Genomic DNA, 24,808 nt, shown 5'->3' with positions numbered 1-24,808 from the left:
GTGGCCTTTATAATTTGAAGTACTTTAAGTTAATTTTCTTTATTTAAAAAAATTGTCTACTTTTCTTGCACCATACTTTATTTTTCTTTTATCCAGGATTCAAAGCATTATTTCTCTGCTATTTAATCTGTTGTTTCCTCCTTGAAAAGTTACTGTGTTCCTTTGTTCTAGGTCATGTTTATATTTACATTCAAGCTTTTGTAGTTTTTCCATTATTTTAATGAAATAAATGATATTTGTTAACTTCATTTCTTCTTTATGGAGAATTTGTACATAGAATCATAGAATCATAAAATGGTTAAGGTTGGAAAGGACCTTAAGACCATCTAGTTCTAACCCACCCTAGACCATGTTGACTAAGGCTATGCCCATCCTGGCCTTGAACACTGCCAGGGATGGAGTATTTACCACTTTTTTGGGTACCATCTTCCTGTCTTGATTTTTGCTCTTTTTTGGTTTCTAGATTAATGTTACTGGCTCAAAATTACATTAAACATTTTTCAAAAAATGTTCTTAGCTGTGAAGCAAGTCATGAATGAGTTTGCTTATATTATATATACCTATAGCACATAATTAGAATTAATTTTATTGCTGTATTTATGGGTCAGGATATCCTTATTCTGTTAAATGATATGAAGAGTTGGAAAGGATTTGATTACTTGAAATTTCTTGACTTTTCACATTTAATATTTTCATTTAAGGGTACCTTATTATCATAGCAGGGTTTGAAATCGTATTTTCTTTCATTTAAGCATAGTTTTAAAATAGTAGGTCTCCTAAATATGTAAAATATTTTACAAATCAGATTTTAAGTATTACTAGGGTATCTTTGGTTTTAGTGTTAATATCTTGCCTAGTCTTCTGCATGAGTTGTTTTCTGAGTTCTGTGGTTTTGTATGTTCTTGCATTTCAGATTGGAGAATTCATATATCTGATAGAGGGAACAGGTGATATACCTTTGCCTTCAGGATTGTTTCCAATGGATAGTCCAAATGTTTTGCATGTTAGCAGTACATTAGAAGGTAAAACAAATAGAAGGGAAAAGAGTAAAATAGAGCAAACAGTTATCTTCTGCAAATATTATTCAGTTCCCATGCATTTTTGTCCAGATTGATTAAATAAATCTTGTAAAAGCAATTGTTTACAGTGGACTATAAGAAAGATATTACAGTGTAACTATCAGATGTTTCTTTTAATATTGTCCAGTCTATTGTCTTCAGAGCAGCAGCTGGTTGTTAGCAAGCTTCTTTACCTTTCTTGTATTGTCTTCAAAATAGTCTTCATAAATATCTTTTGATTATTTCTCTTCTATTTAGGAATATAGGTTGTAACCAGTTGAACTAGGATAAGTCATCTTTACCTAGAATTTTTCTAACTTTAAATTGCATGAGTTTTGTATGCAGTGTTGTGATTTGACAGGCAATCCAATATTTTTGTATTTAGACAGTGATAAACTGCTGCCAATCCTATTTCAGAAAGAATGTTAGGTATTATTTGAAATAATTGCTTGTGGCTTCCTTTAGAGGAGATGCAACATCATCTACCAGGGTAAAAAAGTGTCTGTGTTGTATAGGTGTCAGAAAGACTTTTTAAAACTTTAATTATTGTCATAATAGTAGTGACACTAAAGCCTGGGTTTTCTTGTCACCTAAGTAACTTGTGGCTTGTATTTCAGTCTGTGTTAATTTTTATTTCCCTATTATGATTAAGAATTTTATTAAAAGTGTTACTGGAGTAAATAGCATGTACTAGACCAATCACACTAAACATTAAGGCAATTTTGTATTCTGGCTTTTCTTTGGAGATTAGAGATTTTAAATGCTCCTTGCAGTAATGCTTCTGGTTGACAAATGTGAGGGTTTTGTTTCTTTTTTAACAGGTCAAAGTTCCGTAGAGCCAGTTTTATATTTGAAATGTCGTCTTGATCAGATTCTTGAAGAAAATCTGAAGGTTCCAGTGATCAATGACTCAAGAGAAAGGGCTCTGGCTATTGCTGCACAACAGCAGATGTCAACTATTGAATATGAAAGAAGAAAGATCACGGGGACTCTGCAGAGCAGTAGTGTTAGAGTTGCAACTGCGTTGTTAGGGCTGTCCAGAGTAGAGGTGAGAAACACAGTACTCTGTTACTGCAATTATTTAGTTGTTCTTGGTTTGTTTTACTGAGTTTTTAAGTTTCAGGAAACTATGAAGTTATGGGTTTTTTTTCACACATTCTGACAGTAATCCCAATTTCCCTCAGACACTGCAAAATTTACATGTTCATTCTGAAGCTGCTTTCTCCATGCTATTAAGAAGTACTTCCTTTAGGAAAACTTGGCTGCAATTAAAAAGAGCCTTAACATTTTACTCTATTTCATACTCTATGTAATAGGTATTTGTATTAATATCTTTCTTTCTGCACATTTTTGTAAGAAATGAAAATTGTCGAACAGGATTTTTCTTTAAAGAATAGGCTTTGAGAAAAAATTGAGAAGCAGAAAAGATTTTTTTATGTCTTGCTATCAATACATGGTTTTGGAGAATGGTTTTGGAAAACCACAGATCTTCTTTATAAGCTATAGCTACTTCCTTAGATATTATTCCAGCCTAGAGATATTTTTCCAAGATTTCAATATTTAGAAACAAAAAACCTCCCAAGGTAGTCTGTTAAACATTCAATTAGTACTTGTGAATAAATTTATAATAGCAGTATTGCCAAATGAGAAAGTTTTTTTCTCATGTAGAATTCAAGTACCACCTTCTATGGATAATAACCACACTCTAGTTTTTAATTTCCGTTGTGAACCTGATGTTACCTGGCCACAGCTAGATCGCTGAGTATCTGTGTTATTCCAGATTGCCAGTTAGACTGCTTCCTAAGTATGGATTCACAATACTAAGAGTAAGTTTCCCTCATGTCTTGATGTTGCTAAATATATGCCTTTTATTTACAGATAAGCTCAAAATGTGAGGGAAATTGACAGTGTAAAGAAAATGACAGAGTAGATTTGATCTATTATATGTTTGTACTAGGAAGAGAATTGTAACCATGTAATCTGGACACAAATGGATTTTAGTCAAACTGTATATTCAGTAACATTTGCTGTATGATTTTACTTGACCCATCTATATGCATGGTTGAAAGTCCTAGCTATTTTAGTAGTGTGTTTTTACTGCTTCTTTTTCTTACTTTAAGAGAAAAATATCTATTTTGATTCTTTTTAATAAGTAGAGTTACTAAAAAAATAAAGATTTCTTATATCTTTCCCATAAAATTATTCTTTTTAATATTCTAATATTATATTTATATTCTAATTATTCTTTTTAATAGTTACTACAAAAAAAATAAGGGCTTCTTATCTCTTTCCCATAAAAGTTGCTGTGCACATCCTGTTTATCCTGTTTGTGTTTTGTGCTTTTGTTAGTACTGTGCCAGAATTAGTGTGCAATCAGATTACAGAAGTGACAGTTAACAAGTCAGAGGAACTTGGAAATGGACATTCAATGGAAAGGTGCAGGAATATTAGCTAAATCTTTATTTCTCTCTTTTATCTCTTTAGCTAGGTCAAAATCAGCTCACTAAACAGCTCTGCTACAAAGAGAAATTTAATAGTTTGTTATAAAATGTTGGAGACTGAAGGACTCACTAGCAGCAAGGTTAAGTACTTAATCTGCTGTCTACTTCCCCATCTCCTCAAAATAACCAGTACTACCAGCACAATCCAAACGATTTGTTACAGGGCTTTTTTTTTTTTGTTTTAACTTTGGTATAATCTAAAAACTATTTGAAAACCACTAGCATCAAGAAAATAAACCAGTTAGAGAATCTGAGTAGTGAAGAGATAGGAAGCAAGGATGCTAAAGCAATAGGAATCTAAAGATGCATATCTCTATATTTAAAGGAAAACCAGAAATTAAAATCAGTAACCTCATGCTTCTTAATTCTATTACTAAATATATACAAGGCATAAAGACCCAGACACTAATTAATATCCTGGGTACATGCCCATTTGTGACTGTGAAGTTTTTATTGTTTTTAATGAAAGATGTTAAGATAGTTCTGAGTTTTATTTTTAAGTATAATTGTGTGAATTTCTTACCTCTTGAGTATTTAATCAATTTAATTTCAACTAAAACATTTTTAAGTAGTAGTAAAAAAATATAGGATGGAACTCTGCCACTGTTAAGATTGGGACTAGCATTATTGTGAATAATTGCAAATACTTTTTTAATGATTAATAAGAGAAAGCTGTAGGTGGAAAGTTTAGGTGGACAGATAACAAGGGAAGAGAAAACGTGGAAAGAAAGGGGAGAGAATGTGGAAGAAGAACATAACTTGTTTAGATTAAAGTTGCTAATAATGGTAGTAAATAGAGGAAAGTGATTAAAAGAAGGAAGGAAATAACAGAATAATGAGAATTCACATGGGTATGCAGGGGGAGTAGCAGTTAGTGAAGTGAAATTCAAAATAACATGCCTCATTTTCCTTCTTTCTAGAATCTACATAGATGAATAAATTAAATCCAGTTTCTAGATACAAGGCTCTTTCTTCATAGTCAGAGATGCTAGTAACCTCCTTGTATAATTACACATGGTATTCAGGAAGGAAGTCCTATTGTGCAAGAATAACAAAACTAAAGATTGCACTTGCCTCTGTGTCCAGCTGTATCCTCATAGTTAAACTGTAAAAAGTATTTAGGCTCTATTTTACCTTCCTTCAAATCCATGGCTTATCGTGGACAGCAGATCTCTGTGTCCATAGATGGACATCCATCCTAGATGTTAGGACATTGTACATTTTCTTTCTGTCCTGCTGTCCATGAGACTAAGCAGCACTGAATATTTTATCTTAGTACATCATGGTGGTGCTAATGATCTTTGATCAATGGAAGATGAGCAGAGACCTTGTGCACTCAATGCTATGGCTTCTGCTGCTTGGCTGGTGTGTCAGAATCTCATCCTACATCTGTCCAGTTCTGATCTTCAAAGTTTGTGCTCTTCACAGACACCCATGATTCAAAGATTTTTTTATTTTGATTATGGAAAAATTGTAAGTTAAGTTTGGCCAGTTTGCTTTTTTAGATACAATTTGGGTTTTTTTGGGGGGGCGAGGGGGTGGGGTTTTTTTGGTTTTTTTTTTTTTTGTTCTTTTTTAGAAAGAATCATAGTGTCCTTAATTATAGTGTACTGTAATTAAAAAGTTACAAATTTACGTTAGGTATATTTGAATTGGAATGAACTTCTCACAAAAGGTTCTGGGGTCAGATTTCAATTTATTGAGTTTATAAGTGGAACCAATGTCTTTTATATCGTGTTACTTTTGATATAGGATTAAGTGAAATGGCAAAAATGGTTTATTACAGGGATTCTGAGAGATTATAATAATGAAATTATTTTATTCATGAAGAACAGTTTTAGAAGTTAATTCCTGGAAGGAAGAAATGGGTCTAAATTAAGATCTGGAAAACAGTAATATGCAGGGAAAGAGTAAGGTTCTTCTGCATTCTGTAACAGAATCTGCCATACTTTACACAGAAAGTGCAGGTGGTAATTCTAAGAAAATACCTTGGAAAATCAATTGGCCTTTGAAAAATACCAAGTTTAATTCTGATGCTTTATATACCCTCCAATCCTTTTTTGAAAAATTATTCTAAAAAGAAATTAATCCTGGGAAGTGAATGCAAATACTGTTGTTAACTGGTAGCAACACTTCCACAAATGGAATACCATAAACCATTACATTTATGAAGTACATGTTGGAATATATCTTATTGTAGCACAGCAGCCTTAGACCTGTAATTGATAATAAGAGTTAAAAAATACTAAATTTCCTTTAACTTACTGCCCTGAAAAATACTAAAAAATATAGCAGCTGTAACATTTATCTGAATTATGTTAGACATTCATTAGGGACTGTCATGATAAGACAAGGGGTAACGGGTTGAAACTTAAACAGCAGAGGTTTAGACTGGATATAAGGAAGAAATTCTTTACTGTTAGGGTGGTGAGGTACTGGAATGGGTTGCCTGGGGAGCTGGTGAATGCTCCATCCCTGGCAGTGTTCAAGACCAGGTTGGATGAAGCCTTGGGTGATATGGTTTAGTGTGAGGTGTCTCTGCCCATGGCAGGGGGGTTGGAACTAGATGATCTTGAGGTCCTTTCCAATCCTAACTATTCTATGATTCTACGATTTTCTCTTTTCTTGGAAATGTTGCCCATTGAGGCAATATATTTTAGTCTTGTGTGTGTTTGTAGAATGTTTTTTTGCCTTTCAAAAAGATCGAGGTTTCTCATTAAAAATGTTTTCCTCATTTACTCTTTGGAAATGTACCATGAAATACTTGATATGTTCATAGACTATGTAATACTAACCAGCTGTGGTTTTTCTTAACATATCTTTAAAAATGAGATAGCCTGAACAAGGATCTTAAAATAAGTACTTCAGTTATTTTTTAGATTATAAGATACATCTTCAAGATAATTACAATTGAAGTGTTCAGTGCTCCACCGAAGGTCATTTTACAATCATTTTGTCAATTAAGACTTACCAAAACTTTTAAATCATGTTGGATTTTTATTTCAGTGTTGGAAAAGAATCTAATTACCGAAATCATGTGCAGATATAAATTTGTATTTGAATATACAGAAGATCTAAGTCAAATTTGAGTTGGTAAATACATATAATTGTTTGATTTGAAACTTCCCAATACAAGTGAAAATGAAATATCTTTTTCCCACTGCAAAGTCTTCTGTCATTTCAGTCCTATCAGAGAGAAATGGAGCTTGCTATTAATATAGCAACTGAATTATTAACATGTATTGATTTTTTTAAATTTATCTTATGTGTGTGTATGAGCAAGTTCTATCAGTGAACTTCCAGTCTTGCAGTATAGAAATCAATCAACAGTGAGTCCAAGTTTTCAACTCACGTAACAAATCTTCTTGTCCCTTCTGTAGATTATATTTGCACTACACAAGTGTTGCATATACAGTAAAATCCTTTTAGTTACTGTTATGTTTCAATGAGTACTTTTTCTCAGTCGCATATATGTGTCCAGTTCTTTATAGAACAAGAATCATATATAATTATTTGTTTTTACAGATTCCTAAATTCCAAATGGACTTTGTATTTTAAGACATATTGACGTTTTTGATGGATAGATTAATGGTCAAAGCAAAGCAATGCAGAGTGTGGGTCTGCTTTATAAAACTGGAAAGGGAATGTGAGTTTTGCATTAAAAAATTAAAAAACCCAAACCAACCACACAACAGATAAGCCACCAACCCAACTCAGAACTCCAACCCAGTTGATTTCAACAGTAGTTTGATCATATTACCCTTAATAGTAATCCTTAAGAACAATCCACTTTCCTTTTAAATTGTCTTTTTGAGTTCCCAGAATGGATCTCCATTCCTTGTCCCATTCTAATATCTACTGTGATACCTGTTGTCCTGACACGATTTTAAACAAATAGAATAAACCAGTTTTCTTAGCACAAGCTGAACCTTTCTGTATTTATCTCCTCCCTACATTTGCTTCAAGTTAATTCACAGCAGTGATTTATTCCAAAAACTTATCTATAAAAAAGATGCAACTAATTTCAGATTTTAAATTTGTTCAACTTAATCTTGAACATTAAAATGATACTGTGTTATTGGATTGAAAATGGCAATTTTTAACATGTTGTGTATTAAACAATTGCATTATTTCTGTAATGCTGACTTACAGGAGTCAAATCTAGTTCATTAGGATGTTTAGATGACTTGGGTGCCATGGTTTAGTGTGAGATGTCCCTGCCATGGCAAGGGAGTTGGAAGTAGATGGTCTTAAGGTCCTTTCCAACCCTAACTATTCTATGATTCTGTGATTCAATGTTTTAGAGCTTGTCTTTACATGCTGAGCTAATCCTTTACTAATATGTGTTTTACTGTTGATTATAAATGCTTTTTACCACAGGGGTAGTTTATTTATCCCTAAAATTAATTATAAATGCTTTGATTTCTAAAATATGTTGTCAGTTTCAAAGTATCAGTTACCTCAGCTAACTATATAATTATCCTTCAAAACCAGAAAAATATTTTTTTGTTTTCATGCCTTTTATTATCCAGAAACTTTATAAAGTAAAAGATGAAAAATCTGTCTACATCTGATACAAAATGTTTTCTTTTCATCTTTATTCTCTTCTTTTCTTGCCATTCCTGAATACTTTAAGGGACTGCACAGTGGTTTCTGGGAAGGAGATGGTTTTACTGTAAATTTCAAACTTCATTTTTCTTAAACGAATGTTTCAGACATGTGATGTGTAACAAAACTATGCAAGACAGTTTTTATTTAGAAGGATCTTTCAACAATTTCTATGTAACTTGCCAAATTACCAATTTAGCTTTAGAATTACATATTTAGACCTGTATAATTTTAGATGTCTTAATCTGAAATTATTATGAGATGATCGTTCATATGTATACATTATTCCTTCACTTCAGAGACATGCACTCCTGACACCTCGTAAATTCCCGCCAGAGCTGAAGTATATGGATTACAGTGTAGAAGTAAGTACGCAAGAATTCTTTGAGGTTCCTAAGAAGCTCTCTATTCCAATATTGGGATCTGACAGAGTTAATTTGAAAGTTCTATCAGCAAAAGACCTTTCATCTCAGAAAACAGGTAAGAATAGTCTTATATATGATGAATCTATGTTTTTTTTCTTTTTCACAAAAATAATCTGTGTTAAGTTTTTCCTGAATAGAATCAGAAAATTATCTTTCTCCCCATTCTACTATTGATCAAATCCTCAACGTTGTCTTTGTCATCATTACCAAAGTTCTCTTTTATTAGCTCAAAACAGTGCTTTTTACTTGCTCCTGGTTTTCCCAGAGGTACATAACCACAGGAGACTTGCTCTATAAGATAAATTAATTTGGTTTGTTTATCCAAGAGATCTTAATTTGTGCTCATTTCTCACATCTTTTTCTCATCCAGCAGTGATCTGTTCTCAAATTGCACCATTTATACCATATATTGTTTCTTGTTTGCTTCTCCTTAGTCAGCCAGAGGGCGGTGTCAACTAATTGTATGCTGTGTTCTCTTTGTACCTCATTAGCCTTAAGATTGATCTTGTCAACTTTAGTCAGTCTCTGTTGCCTCAAATTTTTCTAGTATCTTAAATTTTATTTTGAAATATTAATTGCTTTCTTTTTTTCTTGGCTTTTAATTTGATCCCTTCTTTGCTGGTTGATTATATATATATATATATATATTAAATCTTAATTTAAACTTATAAAACCCTCTAGGTTGCATTTCTTAAAAATCTTGAGCAGCTGAGACAACTGAGGTGATTTAGCCTGGAGAAAAGGAGTCTTGGGGGGACTTTATTGATCTCTACAACTACCAGAAAGGAGGTTGTAGTGAGCTGCGTGTTGCTCTCTTCTACCAAATAACAAGCAATAGGATGAGTAAATGACCTCAAGTTGCATCAGGGGAAGTTTAGATTGAATATCAGGAAAAAAATATTCAGCAGAAGGGTTGGCAAGCATTGCATCAGGCTGCCCAGGAAAGTGATGGAGTCAGCATCCCTGGAGGTATTTAAAAGACATATAGATATGGTGTTTAGGGACATGATTTAGTAGTGGTCTCAGCAGTGCTAGGTTGACAGTTGGACTCAATGAGCTTAAGGCTCTTTTCTAACCTGGATGATTCTATGATAAAATTTATATTTACCTGCTAAGGTATCTGTACGTGGTTATATCACAGCTAATGTAATGTTCCACAGGTACTGGATGACACAAATAATTTGGAGGTTTGTACTTGAAATATAAGTAGCAGTTTTCCTTGCAAATTTAACAGGCTTGAATTCTAGTCAGTCCATCCATACTTCCATTTCATCACTTATTGATCAGTAGAGTCCTTCTGTATCTTTCTGCAGTTCACTTCATAGAATCATAGAATGATTAGGGGTTTAAAGGGATCATCTAGCTCTAACTTTCCTTTCACTAGACCAGGTTGCTCAAAGCCCCATCCATTTCTCTAACTGTCACTGGAACCAGTCATGTGCTTTCATGGTGTATGTTTGTCTTCAAAACTGATGTATCCCTTGTGGTTTTTGTTTCTTTTCTGGAATAAAAATAAGGAGTGTCTTGACTATTTCTAGCAAGTCTTTTTGCTACAGATTCATTCTATTTGATTAGAGTATCTGTGCTGTAAAACATTTTAGGGTGTCACTAGGCATGTTTTTAGAAAGATGAAAAGAGTTACTGCAGTATTAGAAGCAAAACTATCATGATGAGTGACTAGAGGGCTAGCAGTCAGTAGAAGCTGTAGAATAGACGTAACACACGTTGATAGCTGAATCATTTCTTAAGTGACAAGATATTTAAATCCTAGTTAAAATCTTTTTGTTGTCAAGTTAAAAAATAAATGCTTGTGTTTCTAATAAATAATTTAGAAGTGAATTAAAAAAAGTCATATTTGCACAAGCGATTCTTTGGATTGCTCTGTAGAAGAGGTGAATACCAGCTGGGGGAGAGAGGAAAATATGTAGATGCAAATCTGATAAGGACATAATAAGATCTCCATCGTGATCTCACCACAAAAATTGTTAACTGGTGGTCACTGCTGCTTAGCAACTTCTAAAATTATTTTTAAAGTTGAAATGTGAATGAACTTGTCTGAAATTTTTAGAATATTAATTGCTAAAATGCAGTGAAGAAACCACATTATATTAAGGAAGTATTTTACTGCTGGTTCATGCTGCTTCTTTATCCAGCAAAGGAAATTATAAAAGTATCTGAAAAAGGGAAGTAAGCAATGGAAACTCAGAAATGAAATCATTCTACAGTGAACACAATCTTTTTGATACGTATTTTTTCTTACTAAGATGCTTAAATAGTTACATGAGGGAACAGAAAAGTCAAGATGATGCAGAAAACTAAATGGAGCTTTGGTAGTGAATTCAGAGAGGTGGTGAGCTAAAGAGTAGCTAATAAGAAAAGCTGAGATAAGCAGCTGAAAGCATGAAAGCAAAGACGTATTCAGTACAAAGACAGTCCCAGCTGATTCAGTGTATTTATTGTGCTAATGAGGGAAAAGGAATATTCACCGGCTCTTAGAAAATCTAATATTGTGACAGAAATCCCCAGGTGGTATTCCTGTAGATGGAGGCAAAACATTGGTCTCATCTGAAAATTTTAACTGTACTATCCAAAGAAAAAGCAGTATTTTAACCACGGTGGTAGCTTTACCTAGGGTGAGAATAGCTGCTTTTCTAAAGAAATGACAGAGTGCTTAGATTTATGAAGAAAAACAAAGGTGGAACCAAGCTAACTAAAATCAGTCCCTGGAACAGATATTTAGACTACAGTAGCAGGAAAATTGTCTAGCCAATATTTTAAGAACTCTGCCAAGAGGGAATTAGAAGATAAAAATCAATGCCATTCAACACATTTTCCTATAAAATATATCTTGTTAAATAACCTTATTAGATTTTTGGCAGTATTTCAGATCTTAATACAGAAAAAGAACAGAACATGTTTACTTCTGATATGACATCTTGATTCAAACCCAAACCATATACTCTTATAGAAATAAAAAAATGCATTGGCTGTATTGAAAAGTTAGCAAATTTTGATAATTTGTTACTGCAGAGTCATCAGAAAGTGTGCCCTCAGGAACCAGTACTTGTTTGATAGTGTCAAGTAAATCTCTATATGTACATCTATATGTACATCACTGTAAATCTCTATATGTACATATTCATATTTGTAATATTTTCTAATTACTGTGTATTTTTCTTGGTAATTACATGCTATGTTTTAAAATTTATATTAATATTTTTCATGACCTGTGGTCAGCCTTATGTTCTTCTTTCTATGACTTTTATATTTTATCTCACATACTTGCTATCTGCTCAGCATTGGGTTTAATCAGGATAATCTTTTTTTTTTGTTTTAATCTTTTAGTTATTTATAAGTGCCTCCAAAGCAATTTTCTGGGCCTTTAAACTTATTTTCAAATAAAGCATTATCAGTAATTTTGTGATTTCTTCTTTGTATACCGTGGTGCACATGCTGTATACATTTTCCTGCACCTTATTTGTTTTTTTTCCTGAATAAAGTGTTAATCATTTAAAGCTTAATTACATTGTCACTGTCCAATAACAAAAAATTTGTTAGCTTTCATTTTACTGTTTACATTTTGGGGTTTTATTCTAGCTCCTTATCATGTCAACATTCAGAGTCCAGTTCTATGAATAGTAGAGTAATAAAAAATTAATTACATTTGAATGTGTTATTCATACAGGATAGTTAGGCACAGATGGGGTTAGCTTTCCTTTTAGTCTTCATTCATACAAAGGATATATTTAAAATATGATTCTGTTTCAATATGTGGCTCTGAGAAATGATGGTATAGGTCTTCATCTTAATGGTTTTCATTCCAGCTATATCTATCGGATAACTATTATATAGTTATAATATCTATATATTATATAGATATACTGTGTATGTATTAGTAGAAAGTTCATTTGGTCCTGCAAAAGTGAGAGGGATTTAAAGATCAGACTGAATATGTTTCTTTTGTATTTAATGCCTGCCTCTATAATTTCAGTAGAGAGTAATTGTATTTGCTATGGGTTTTTTGTATAGTAAAAACTTTGAAGGCCTCTCTCTTGTGCTGCATGAATAGGCTTACTGCTGTGCTGAAGAAGGATATTAATCCTCAGTAAATACATCAGAGTATCCTTTACCTCTTACTCTGGTCAGAATTGAGATTCAGAAAATTCCCTGAAACTTGGAGTCTGCCTAGAAGAAGGACATGTGGATAGACAACAGAGACTTCAAGCTTACTTCACAAGTGAAACTTTAAGGGTCAGGGTGCTCATCTGTAATTTAGATTTTCATCAGTAAACTCTGACATTCTGTATAATTTAAAGATAAGTACATATAATCATAGAATGGTGAGTTGGAAAGGACCTTAAGATCATCTAGTTCCAGCCCTCTGCCATGGGTAGGGATGACTCACACTAGACCATGTCACCTATGGGTCTGTCCAGCTTGGCCTTGAACATTACCAGGGACTGAGCATTTGCCACTTCTTTGAGCAATCTGTTGCAGTGCCTCACCATCCTCACAGTAATGAACATCTTCCTTATATGAATCTGAACTTCCCGTGTTTTCTGCTGTTGTTTCGTAAAGACACATGCTTTATAACTTTTAGTTGCCAGTGTTGCTGGCTTTGTAATGCGTATATATAGATTTGTAATCTTGATAATTCTTATTTTTTTATAGTTTTGTCTGAAGATTTCGTGCCATGCAGTCTTGTTTTATAGAACTTCATCTATATAAAAGAACATGCTCTTCCTGCAAGTAAGGAGCATGTTTAACAAGTCAGCTTATCTGCTGTATATTTGCTGCACATGCATGTCTGAACAACACTGATTATGGCGGGGATGGAAATAAATTGCTATGGATTTTGGAATAAAAACGTGAAAACCAAAACAAAAATCCATCCTATTTGCCCATTAATGAAAGATTAGTAAGTTTTAGCTAAGCAGAACAACTTGCTCAGCAGTTGGGTTTATTTGAACAACATGGGATGTATACTAAGTTATGTTGTCTGTCAAAGACAAAGTAATGTAGGTTGAAAGGCGAGCAAAGGTTTTGTTTCGCAAAGTGATGTTTCTGAAAATGTTTGAGAAATCTGAAAAGTAGCAGGGTACTTATTTCACAGGGTGAACTAAAGCTTTCAGCCTTCCACCCCCACTCTGTGCTTTTCTGACTTCAGTTGCCTCTCTCTCTTTCACTAAGGATTTTTTAAAGAAAATTTTGAAAAATTAGGATTCTTAAATGCATATCTGTAAAAATACAGTGTAGGTATTGAAAAATTCTATTACCATTGTATGGAAGGGAGAGTATTACTGGAACAACATGTCTGGTTCTGGTTTCCTTTCTTCAGAAAGGAGGTTACAAATGAGGAAGAGCTCAGGAAAGTGCTATAGTAATTATTTCAAAGTCTTGAATGCTGAAATATCTTATCTCTCAGTGATCTCTGAGGGAAAGAGGTCCTGTTCAGGTTACCAGTGAGTGCTTCAAATGGAAGAATGTGTCTGACTGTTAAAGGCCACTGTGCAGAAAGTATAGCACTTTGTACGTAACATAGATATTTATAATGAAAGAATTTGATACCTATAAAGTGACAGATTTATTAAATGCTGACACAAACTCAAGACAACAATCTTTCTACAACTTAGTCTTATAAAAAAATAAAGCTAAGATACACGCTTTTGTTCCAACTGTCAGGCTACGGCTTAACATAAGAATTTTTTTCTGAAATTCTAATGTTAAGTTGAATGTCCAATAATATGTCATTTGGTATTAAAAGTGAAATAAAAATTTGCTGCAGTCAAATTATACAAAGAGGTGAAGAAGAATAAAATACAAGCTAAAACTGCACAAAATTAAATAGAACTGTGCTATTTAGACATCAAGTTGAAATAAATAAACACTGAAAAAATCAAAGCAAAAGTAAAAATCACTTAAATTATTAGGGAAAAGAGAAAAAATTGGAAGACGGGAGTTAGTTTTCAGATTTCTAGACTATTCATAAATTATTTGCTCTAAAGTTCAGGCATACATAGGATCTTCCCTGCTGTAGAAAGGGAAACATTCTACGGGTATATTTCATCAATTGCCTAAACAATACAAGACCTGTCACTGCCAATATCTAAAATTATAGCTTTCTTGTGTACAAATTCCTGAGACAGAGAGTCTCACATATTTCTGTGTGACAGTTCATGGATACTACAGGGTGTAAATCCTTTGTATGAAGGACATCTGTCTTAGTTGTTTTTTTTCTAGGTTGCTATTTTGTTTGCAGTCTCCTGACTCAAAAAGACTTTACATTTCTGATCATACTATTGATAGAAACCTGATAGCAATACCTTTGGACTAGAATTATTTTAAAGGAGAGAAAATACATGGGAAGAAATGACTGATAGGAATTGATATGCAAAAATGTGCTAGCATGTCAGTACTAGCTTATAAATATATTACACATTGTAATAAAAGCCAAATACCAACTGCTATTGCCATCTCATGATAAATATATATGTTACATCAATAATGATAAATTTGTGCAGTTCGTAAGAATAATGGGAAGGTTTTAATTTTCAAATGATTATACATCTAAGTATGTCTTGATATACAATTACTGTATTTTATAAGCATGTACATTGTTAAAATTTCCTAAAGCAAGCATGCACCTAGGATGCTTTTAGTCATGCCATATGGTTTAGTTTCTTTCCTAGTTTATAAAGATAAACATAACCTAGATAGGAAAACAAAACTTTTTTTCTTTTTTTTTTATTTTTATGACTGTGCTACTCTATTTTGGCATTAAAATTATCGGAGAAGAAATAACAGTCCAAAAATGCACTTTCAAAGAAAAAATGTTCCACCTTGCCATCTAATTAAGATTCAGAATCAAAAACTATTATCAGAATTCTGCTGCCTTTTACTGCAGGATTTGACACTGCTTGCTGTCTGCTCTGAAACTTGTAAAAAACATCTGAAAAGAGCCTCCAAAAAGATACTTCTCCATGAATGGATGAAAAAAGTTTCTATACATAGCTGTCAAGAATTGTTCCCAATTTGACACTGTGTTGATAATTGTTCCAATAGTTAATTTATTCAGACTGTTGCAGTTTGTTGTCTTTTGTTTTTTCTCTTCTTTCTTTAGAGAATCTATATTTCAAAAGAAGGGAATGTGTATTATCATGTACTACAGAAATCTGTAGCTAGCTCTTGTAATATCTTTTTTGGATCAAGCTTTCATTGCTAATTTTGCATTAACTTACTATTTTGCAGTAAGTGGTATAAAAACTTGGGATTTATTTTCTCCATATGTATTATGCATTCAATGCACTCTTTTTATTAGTTCTGTGCTCTGTTCTCTTTAGGAAATTTTGCTTAATTTTCCCTCTTTTCCCTCTCTAACTTATTTTAGAAGATCATGTCTCAGCCACTTCCTTCTCCCAGTCATGAAGAATCACCTTTGAAATTTTTGATATTTGTAAATTGGGGCATGTGTTTTAGAGAGATCTTAGCTCTGTGTTTGTTGTGATTTTAGATAAAGGGACTTTAAATTATTGCACTTCTATTTTTTTCTCACTGTAATAATTTATAATTTGTCAAATACTTTTCAGTAGGGTCTGTGCTTTGGATGACTTTAGTAAAGCTAAGGTGCTCGCTTTGTTTCTTAAGTAGTATTAAGGAAAATTTTACTTGTTTGCATTCCAATTGCCAATTGTCATAATGACTGTGTGACCCGCTTGCTTTTAAAGTGCTTATGAGTATTCCTTAGAAGTACTAAGGGGTGATTTCTATTAAACAACAAACCCCAAAGAAATTATTTCATTTCAGTTTGTAAGTGTGCATTTCAAATATGGGTCCAATTTGATGAGCGATTAGCCTATTTATTAGTAATTACGATCTCCATTTAGTGTAAGAAAGTAAAACTCATGAAGAAATAGTCTGGGGCTTCCAGTACACTGTATAGTCTGTCTTTAAATATATGTTGAAAACATCTACTTTATCTTGAAATGCAAGTATTTAAAATACATACTTTAAATTTTGAGGAAATATTTTGTTTCAACATCCTAATATTATTCTTCTAGAAAGATAAAATTAAGGACTATATTAATAAACTGAAGAATGGAAAGAACAGTTTAATTCCTTGCGTAACTGGCAAACTGAAGTCACTTCTGTGGAAAATAGCCCATGGGGATAATAACTTAGTGATAAAATTAAAAAAAAATTAAAAAAAAATCAAAAATTACCAGCCTGTTAATCTTGTCTTTAAAAGAAAATGAACTAATTTATTTTAAAGAGAGTTAAAACTGAGGTGCAATTTATAAACTTTTAGATAGCTTAGTAATGTTGAAAGATTAATAATTTCATTTATATGAATAGTTTGTGTGCAAGTGTCGTAAATATCATCAGAAAATAAGCTACATTAAAGAAGGAGGGAAATCCAACAAGAATTTGTCAGGTTCTTTCCCCTCATGTAGAAGTAATTTTTTGGAGTTGAATGTGTAAGGTTCTGTTGTATTGTTACATTGTCTCTGACTTTCGTCATTATCTTTTCAAACTTAAGGCATTTGTTTCTACGCTTTGAAAGCAGTGGAAAGAAACAGTTTTTGTTACTTATAAATCTACTATCACTGGAGTTCCTCATGTTCCATGTGACTTTCCTTCTTCAGAATGCGTCCCACCAGGATTAGTGAAGTGCTTAAAATACCGAAGAGTCTGCTCCTTTCTGTAATCAACATCAGAGGAGGAAGTCAGCCACAGACTTGTTAGACCTGGCTGTGTCTAAAGATGGACAAAAAGCATTTGTATTACTTCTTCCTAACTCTAGAGATTACTGTGGAAGTTTTTCCTATGTGCTGTGAATTGGCCAAACGGGACTTCCCATGGTTCTGTTACAACTTGGACTTTTTGGAAGCTCACACTTTCACTGCAAATTTGCACATAGAATATTTCTAATGAGTAGCTCTCATGAGTACTACTAAACAGAATTACAGCCATTGTTGGGGTTGTTATTTGCCAAATACACTGTATTGCCTCTGATATGTCTCATGGTAATTGTTGACAAAATTACACAAACTACTATATTAAAACTAGAGCAAGTCCAGAGGAGGGCCGTGAGGACAAGAGGGCTGGAGCACCTCCCGTATGAAGACAGACTGAGAAAACTGGGGCTGCTCAGCCTGGAGAAGAGGTTACGTGGAGACCTCATAGCAGCCTTCCAAGATCTGAAGGGGGCCTACAGCGGTCTTGGAGAGAGACTCTTCATCAGGGAATGTAGTGATAGGACAAGGGATAACTTAAACAGGGGAGACTTAGGTTAGATGTAAGGAAGAAATTATTTACTGTGAGAACGGTGATGTGCTGGAACAAGCTGCCCAAGGAAGTTGTGAATGCTCCAGCTCTGGCAGTGTTCAAGGCAAGCTTGGAAAGGGCTTAGAACAACCTGGTCTACTGGAAGGTGTCCCTGCCCATGGCACAGGGTTGCAACTAGATAGTTTTAAGGTCATTTCCAACCTAAATCATCACATGATTCTACAGAAGCATGTATGCTTTTTGTTTTTTACAAAAATCCATATGCAGTAATCTTTTCTACTGGATTTAATAGATCTTTTAAAACCACTCCTGTCTGTGCACTACTAAACCCAATAGAAAAAAAAAAATTAGATGCTTATATATACCATTTTCTTAAGGAAAAATAATACCTATTTGCTAGCAATCCTAAAATTCTACTTTTTGCTTTAAGTTGTTGCATGTACTGCTGGAGAGCAGTACTTTCTCTAGATTTTGCTTGTGAATTCTGTCTTTCTAAAAAGCTTTACAATATTCCGATTTTTTTTTTGTTTTTAGATAGGAGTGATACAGTTGACCTTCCTATAAAATTCAGTCCTCAGTATGCTGGTTGCTACCACTGTCAGATTCTTCTGAAGTCCTCCAGTGATGTTCGTGTTTATGAGATTGAATGTGTAGTGAATACAGACAATGCTGAAGCAGAGCTTGAATTTCTAACTCCAGCTTACCAAGAAGTGATTCAGAATATTCCAATTGTAAGTTCACTTTACTACTGGAAACTAAACTAAGATTCAGGACTTTAAAAAACTAGACTCTGGATCAGTAATGTTCAAATTTACAGTTATAAAATGCACAAATGCATGTAAATGCTGACTGGAGTACTATTACTTAATGTTCATATTGGACATTATATAAAGCTTGATGGTAAAAATGGTTTATGGCAATTGTTAAAGTTTTATGTTAATTTTATGGGCTTATTTCTAATGTTTCACTTCTGTCCTGAGAATTGTTAATCTGCTAATAATGTTATCACATTGAAAGAGAAAAATTAGTTTAATATAGGGAATAAATGTCTTGTTTATGGAAAAAAAAGAGAGATTGAGAAGCAAAACAGAAGAACTAGATTACATAAAATTTTTAAAATATGGCAAGTATAGGCAATATATCTTATATAGCTTTATCATATCTATTTTTTATATGAAACCCATGACACATGAGAAGTATGACCATGTAGATAGAGCGTAGGTTAGGATATCATCCCCCTTTAGAAAATGATGCTCAAATTTTAGAGAACTTCTCCAACTTAAAAGAAAAAAAGAAGAAGAAGAAAAAAGAAGAGCTTAAGCCATGAGAGAAAGGGTAGAGAATCTTCAAGAGATAAAAATGGTATAATATTTCCTGAGATTTGAACTGTGGTTCCTCTCTCCCACCTTTTAAAACAGTAGATTAGCAAAGGCTGATGACCTGTCAGTTTTGAAATTGGTCAGGCTGGTTTTCAAATGGGTAAGGTTTTTCCTGATATTGTGAAGAAGAAAAAGAGAGAGAAAAAAATCCAAATATAATCTTTTGTTGCCTTTCTTCATCTTTCTTTTTTCCGCAGTATGAGGATAGCAAACAGCTAATTACTCTTTCCCCTAACAGAGATCATGTCATTGTTACTACAGAATTGAAGACCACAGTGATGGAAGTGTTTTGAAAAACTGGGGCACATTCCAAACAGGCATTTGTGGTCAACTATTAGGAAGTGTACCTCTTATCAACAAAGAATTAAACATTAATCATATGTATTAACGAAACCTTAGATATACAATACTGCAGGTGTCATGCACTGTCATGAGGTGCCATGAGGTAGCTCTGATGACCACAGGTGGTGGTTTTTAGTTTCTGAGATTCAGATAGCTGAGCTTGGAAGACTTTCAAAGAGAACGTAAAGAGGAATGAGTACTGCTCTCTGATTTGGTGTTAACTGCAAGTAAAAGCTGAAATGCATGGTAAGAGCTTTAAATGCGTAATATAATATACTTCTTCACTTTGATTTCAGAGTAACTTGTCCAGTCAGGAATGGAAACTTGAAGCAATTTTGGAAGGACAAGGGTTTTATGGCCCTCCTCTAATAAATGTGGGTCTGCATGAAACAGCTTTGTATCCTCTCATGTTCAAGCCTATTGCTGAGGGTGTTATAACGGTAAGAAGGAAATTAGTTTCAACATTTGAAAAGGATGCTTCTGTCAATGAAACTTTCATCAGTGTCCAAATTATGAAAATTCTTAGGCACTTGCTAATATTAAGCATCTACTTGAGAGTCAGAAATTGACAGATTGCCTACTACCTGAAGTAAAAAAAATAAAGAACTAGCTTTGCAAAGTTTAATATTAGGAATGATGGATTTCCCTGCCACACTTTATTATTTCTTCCTTTATTTGCTTTTCTATCAAATCCTTCATTTTAATGAAAGGAGTTACTTTGTAGAGATCCTGAACTTTGATCATGGAAATATACATTGTGTTAATCTGAATGTAAATACATATGTTAAATTATATTTAATTACCTAAGTAATAAGGTAATAATCTTGAATATTTCTCATTGCATGCATACATCGCACGTGAATTTATATGATGGCTATTTTGTTTCATAAAATAATTTCTGTTACAACTTAAGCCAGTGCTTAGCAGCTGCTTTTACCTTCAGAATAATCACTACTTTAAATACTAAAATGAGCAGAGCAAAACCTATGGTGTCTTTAGCAAGGAGCAGTATACAACTTTTTGCCTGAATATTAGCATGCTTTTCCAACCAAATATAATGTGCTTTAGGAAACCAGTGTCATAAAACTATTAAAAAACCCAGAACTTTGAATCCTCTAATGACAAAGAATCATGAACATTTCAGTTCAAGGACAGATGGAAATGGTTAAGCAAAGTTCTATTTTATATGAGGGATAAGTATGCGTGAGAACATATTTTCTCGGATATTTGTCTTCAAGGAAGAAGCCAAGAAGTATAAAATCTGGAAATATGAAGGCTTTGTATTGTTAATTTCATAATTAAAAAAAAAACTACCACATTTGTTTATTTAGTTTTCTTCTCTGTTTAACAGCAGTTTGCTTAAGAACTACAAAAGTCAATAGGAACACTTTCTTGTAAGCATGCTTTGTTATCTGGATTTAAGATTAACAACTAATGGAGTTGATTTGGCAGCCAAAGGGGAATTTTATAATACTGAAACTTTTTTTTTCTTCTTTCTTTGTCATAGGGAAGGCTTATTTTGAGAAATAACACAGCTGGCACTGAAACCATCTTTAACCTTAAGGGAATAGGGAAGAAACCTCTGTCACAGGGTTGTGTTGTGATGGATTGCCAAGTGAGAAACGTCATCCAAAAAATTTTATGGATACCCAATTATACCAAGCACAAGTTAATATACAAGGTAAATTTTTGCAGTAATATTTCAACCATTTTTCTATCCAGGAACCTATGAATTATGTATTAAAGTAGCAAATATTATTGTAATTGCAGATATGTTATTAAAATTCATGTATCTGTTAGATATATGAAACTATAGCTTACAGTATATGTATATGTTTGCAGTCAGGGTATCTGTGAAATAGTGTATGATTTTACTCTATGTTCCATGGAAAGAGTTGGTTCCTAAGGAGACAAAGCTTTGCTCATTCTCTAGTCTTTCCTCCCTTCCTCCTCCACTAGTTTGAAACAGTGGCCAAATCCATCAGTTTTGAAATCACAGAAGTGGCTTGAGAATTACAGGATTCCTGAAATCTTCATAAAACATTAGAATATTACACGAAAAGGACAAAAAATGTTATCCTACTAAGGGGAAGATTGCAGCATGAGCTTACTGATTCTAATGGTCTTATGGCCTGGACAGTCAGTCATTGCAGTAATTACTGTTAGTGTCTTTTGCCCAGTTTCACAGATGTTGGAGGAAGTTGGGAATTTGTTTTCTAATGGGAAGGAAATTTCAGAGGAAATAACAAACTGGAGATGTTGAGAGGCAGTGGGTAACTGCAGATACGGATCAGGTGATGAGGTATTTGTGACTTCAGTGGATATAAGATAAATTCTTAGAAAATACAGTTTTCTTAGTTTCTCTGTTTAGGAAGATTTTTTTCCTATTAAATATAATCATTATTTTTCATTGGTTTATAACTGTATTTACACAAGCACATTCTCCTATTAAAAATACTGTTGTATTATTGTAACTGCAGGATTTTTCTACCATTTATCTTGCCTCAATGTTTAATTTGAAAGTGGTAAAATTATTTTAGAAGTATTCTTCACCTTCCTTATCTATGTGTAGGACCTTATGTCATATGTCAGCAGATAAAAGCAGAATGTACTTTTGGGGCAAATAAGATGATTTCTGCTTTTTTTCTCAGCTGCAGAGAGGGTTCCTGAGTAAGAACATCTTGGACCTTGCTCAACAAAAGCTATATTTGTGACTCTATTATGGCATTTTAATATAGAGTAGATAGCATCTAGATACTATGGCTGCAATACCATTTGCTAGGAGGTAAAACCTGACTAGCTAACTAGTGTGGATTCATGTTTCTGCCTTGGAGCCAGTAGCACCAAATGCTGCTTTACTGAAAATGACAGATATTGATAGAGAGTAGCCTCACCTTATTTTATAAAGAGAGATCATGTATGTACCAATAGCACTCTTCTGTTGGTTAATGAGAACTCATGACAGTGTGAAATCCTTCCTTAAGCTCTTGCTAGTCTCTAATTTTTCATTATTACAGGAGGATTTACATTTGATAAACTTTGTCTGTTATAAAAAGGTTCAGCTTCATGTTTTTGACTTATTATTAAGCCTGCCAAACAAAGTAGGAAATGTATTCCAAAGTAGGAAATTTGGCATCACAAGTTTTGACATTTGTTTTTCAACATTCTTAGCTTTTTATAAGTGAATGCATTTACGTTTCTAAGATGTTTATAGCTTTAGCTCTGAAAGAAGTGAATGTTTCTGAAAGTCATGAAGAGAGCTATCCCCTCTGCTTTCCCATTGAGTGCAAACTCAATATTTTTTGTGCCAATTAAAGTGAAAGACATTGAAATATCAAAATTCAAAAAGAATACACTATTATTTTTATATCTCTTTTAGAAACATTGTTAACTTACACCAGTTTTAACTATTCCAGAGTGAGCTGTCTGTAGGTGAACTTTGACCTCCTTGAGGGTGTTCTCTGAATAAAAAAACTGGGGTTTGGGTGCGTTTTTTTATTCTGCTTGGTGTTTTGATTGTTTGTTTTGCCTTTAATTTTATGTTTTCCTCTGTAAAGTACGGCTTGCCAGTCTAACTGTATGTGCTCTTTTTGCTCTGGGATTTTTGTGAGAGAAGTAGTAGGGCCAGCTGTTTCATGCTTGTACACATATAACAATCGGTGTGAATAATGTATTTTCTCTATGCTAGGATTTTACCTGGAAGCTGTTGCAGAGCAGTTATTGAAGTAAGGTTGGCTGGAATTGTTTAAAAAGGCATTACTATAAAACCTACCAGTGTCTGAAAATTGTGTCCTCAATGATATTAATCCCTTCTAGCACTCTCCATCTGATGTCATTTAGAGTCTTGTGCTATTGTAGTGAGTGAAGATCATTTGCTCACTTTTAGTTCCAAAACGGTTAGTTAGTAAATTAAGTTTTAATCAATAAATACAGTATATGATCACTGTTGTCTGGATATTTGGAGAAAGGGGAAAACATCCTTTAAGAGGGAACTGTCACCAACAACCTTGTTAGAAATGCAAAATAAACTTTATTTACTCAGAAGTGTATAGTACAAAGGGCAACAAGAAAAAGAATTGATACTAATTTTGTTGTTAATTCCATGCTGCCTGTTGCATGGTGATTTTGTCTTTGTCAGTGTTTCTCTTGGGGGCCATTGCTGACAGAGCAATTCCTTCTCCTTTATAATCCAGCATCTTTGAAATTTTACCGAATTGTCTTTTAGCTAAATTGATGGTTAGGTAGAGGAAATCTTGTCGCTTTGGTGGAGACAGAACAAAGATAATACAAAAAGTAATAGTTTGAGAAATGGTTTTGGTGGGATTTTTTTGTAATTTTGTTGGCCACTGAATATCTTCATCGTTGAATTGGTTGGTTGATTTGCTCTGTACATTCTTCATTGATGGAGTGTGTTTGCTATGCAGGTTAACTTCTCATAGGCAAACTGGAACATACATGATATTTTCTGAAAAAAAAAGAGCATTTAATTTACTGCAGTAATAAGGATCAGCTTATGTTGACACAGGAGTCACGGACAATGCGGAGATGATCAATGTGATCGAGCGATTGCCAAAGTTTATTCAGATACAGTGTTCCTTTTATACCCTTACACCCTTAGGTTTCTTATGTAACAGCCTTTGATACTGAGCTCTAATTGGTTAGTCTAGAGGTTACTACAGTTTATAAAGCTAATATTTATACCTTGTTATAATTGCAATTAAATACCTTACTCTAAATACAATGGGAAACTACAACCTTGGCAGAGATAATTCTCTGCACGTTTTCAGTGGAAAATTACAGAGGCCTAACAAGACAATTGACCTTGCTTATGCCTGCCAAAAATCTTCTTACTTTACAGTAACAAGGCTCAGGGTATCGGGATTGCTCACTACATGGCCTTGGCTCTTTAAGAATTCCCACAAGCTTATATCTAGAATGGTACAAGATGGGTCAGTAGCTGATGAGCATAATAATTTACAGGCTTGTCCATAAACAATTTACTGCACAATGACTACCTAGCGATAAGTAATTTAGCTGAATTAATACTTGGGTAATTTTGCCTTTGAGGTGTAAATTTAGCTTCACTATTCAATTTTAATAGCTGAATATGTTAAACTATAAAATGAATAAAACCTCATTTCATTAAAAAAATAATTGCATTGTATATATGCTACTCTGTTTCTCAGTATTCACTATATTTACCTAATAGC

General features: G+C 33.4%; 1 protein-coding gene across 1 annotated transcript in view; it reads left to right on the top strand.

The window, feature by feature from the left end:
• Nucleotides 1-24,808, top strand: part of CFAP47 (cilia and flagella associated protein 47) — a 285,559-nt gene that overhangs the window by 125,827 nt on the left and 134,924 nt on the right. The window contains exons 44-49 of the mRNA XM_034074649.1: nt 914-1,022; nt 1,880-2,106; nt 8,467-8,647; nt 18,412-18,608; nt 19,895-20,038; nt 21,106-21,279. Of these exons, the coding sequence (XP_033930540.1) occupies nt 914-1,022; nt 1,880-2,106; nt 8,467-8,647; nt 18,412-18,608; nt 19,895-20,038; nt 21,106-21,279 (1,032 nt within the window). The remainder of the gene's footprint in view (nt 1-913; nt 1,023-1,879; nt 2,107-8,466; nt 8,648-18,411; nt 18,609-19,894; nt 20,039-21,105; nt 21,280-24,808) is intronic.

Source organism: Melopsittacus undulatus, chromosome 2 (assembly GCF_012275295.1).
Source record: "Melopsittacus undulatus isolate bMelUnd1 chromosome 2, bMelUnd1.mat.Z, whole genome shotgun sequence".
Taxonomy (NCBI): domain Eukaryota; kingdom Metazoa; phylum Chordata; class Aves; order Psittaciformes; family Psittaculidae; genus Melopsittacus; species Melopsittacus undulatus.
The sequence above is the reverse complement of the archived record's forward strand: the minus strand, read 5'-3'. Positions and strand labels throughout refer to the sequence as shown.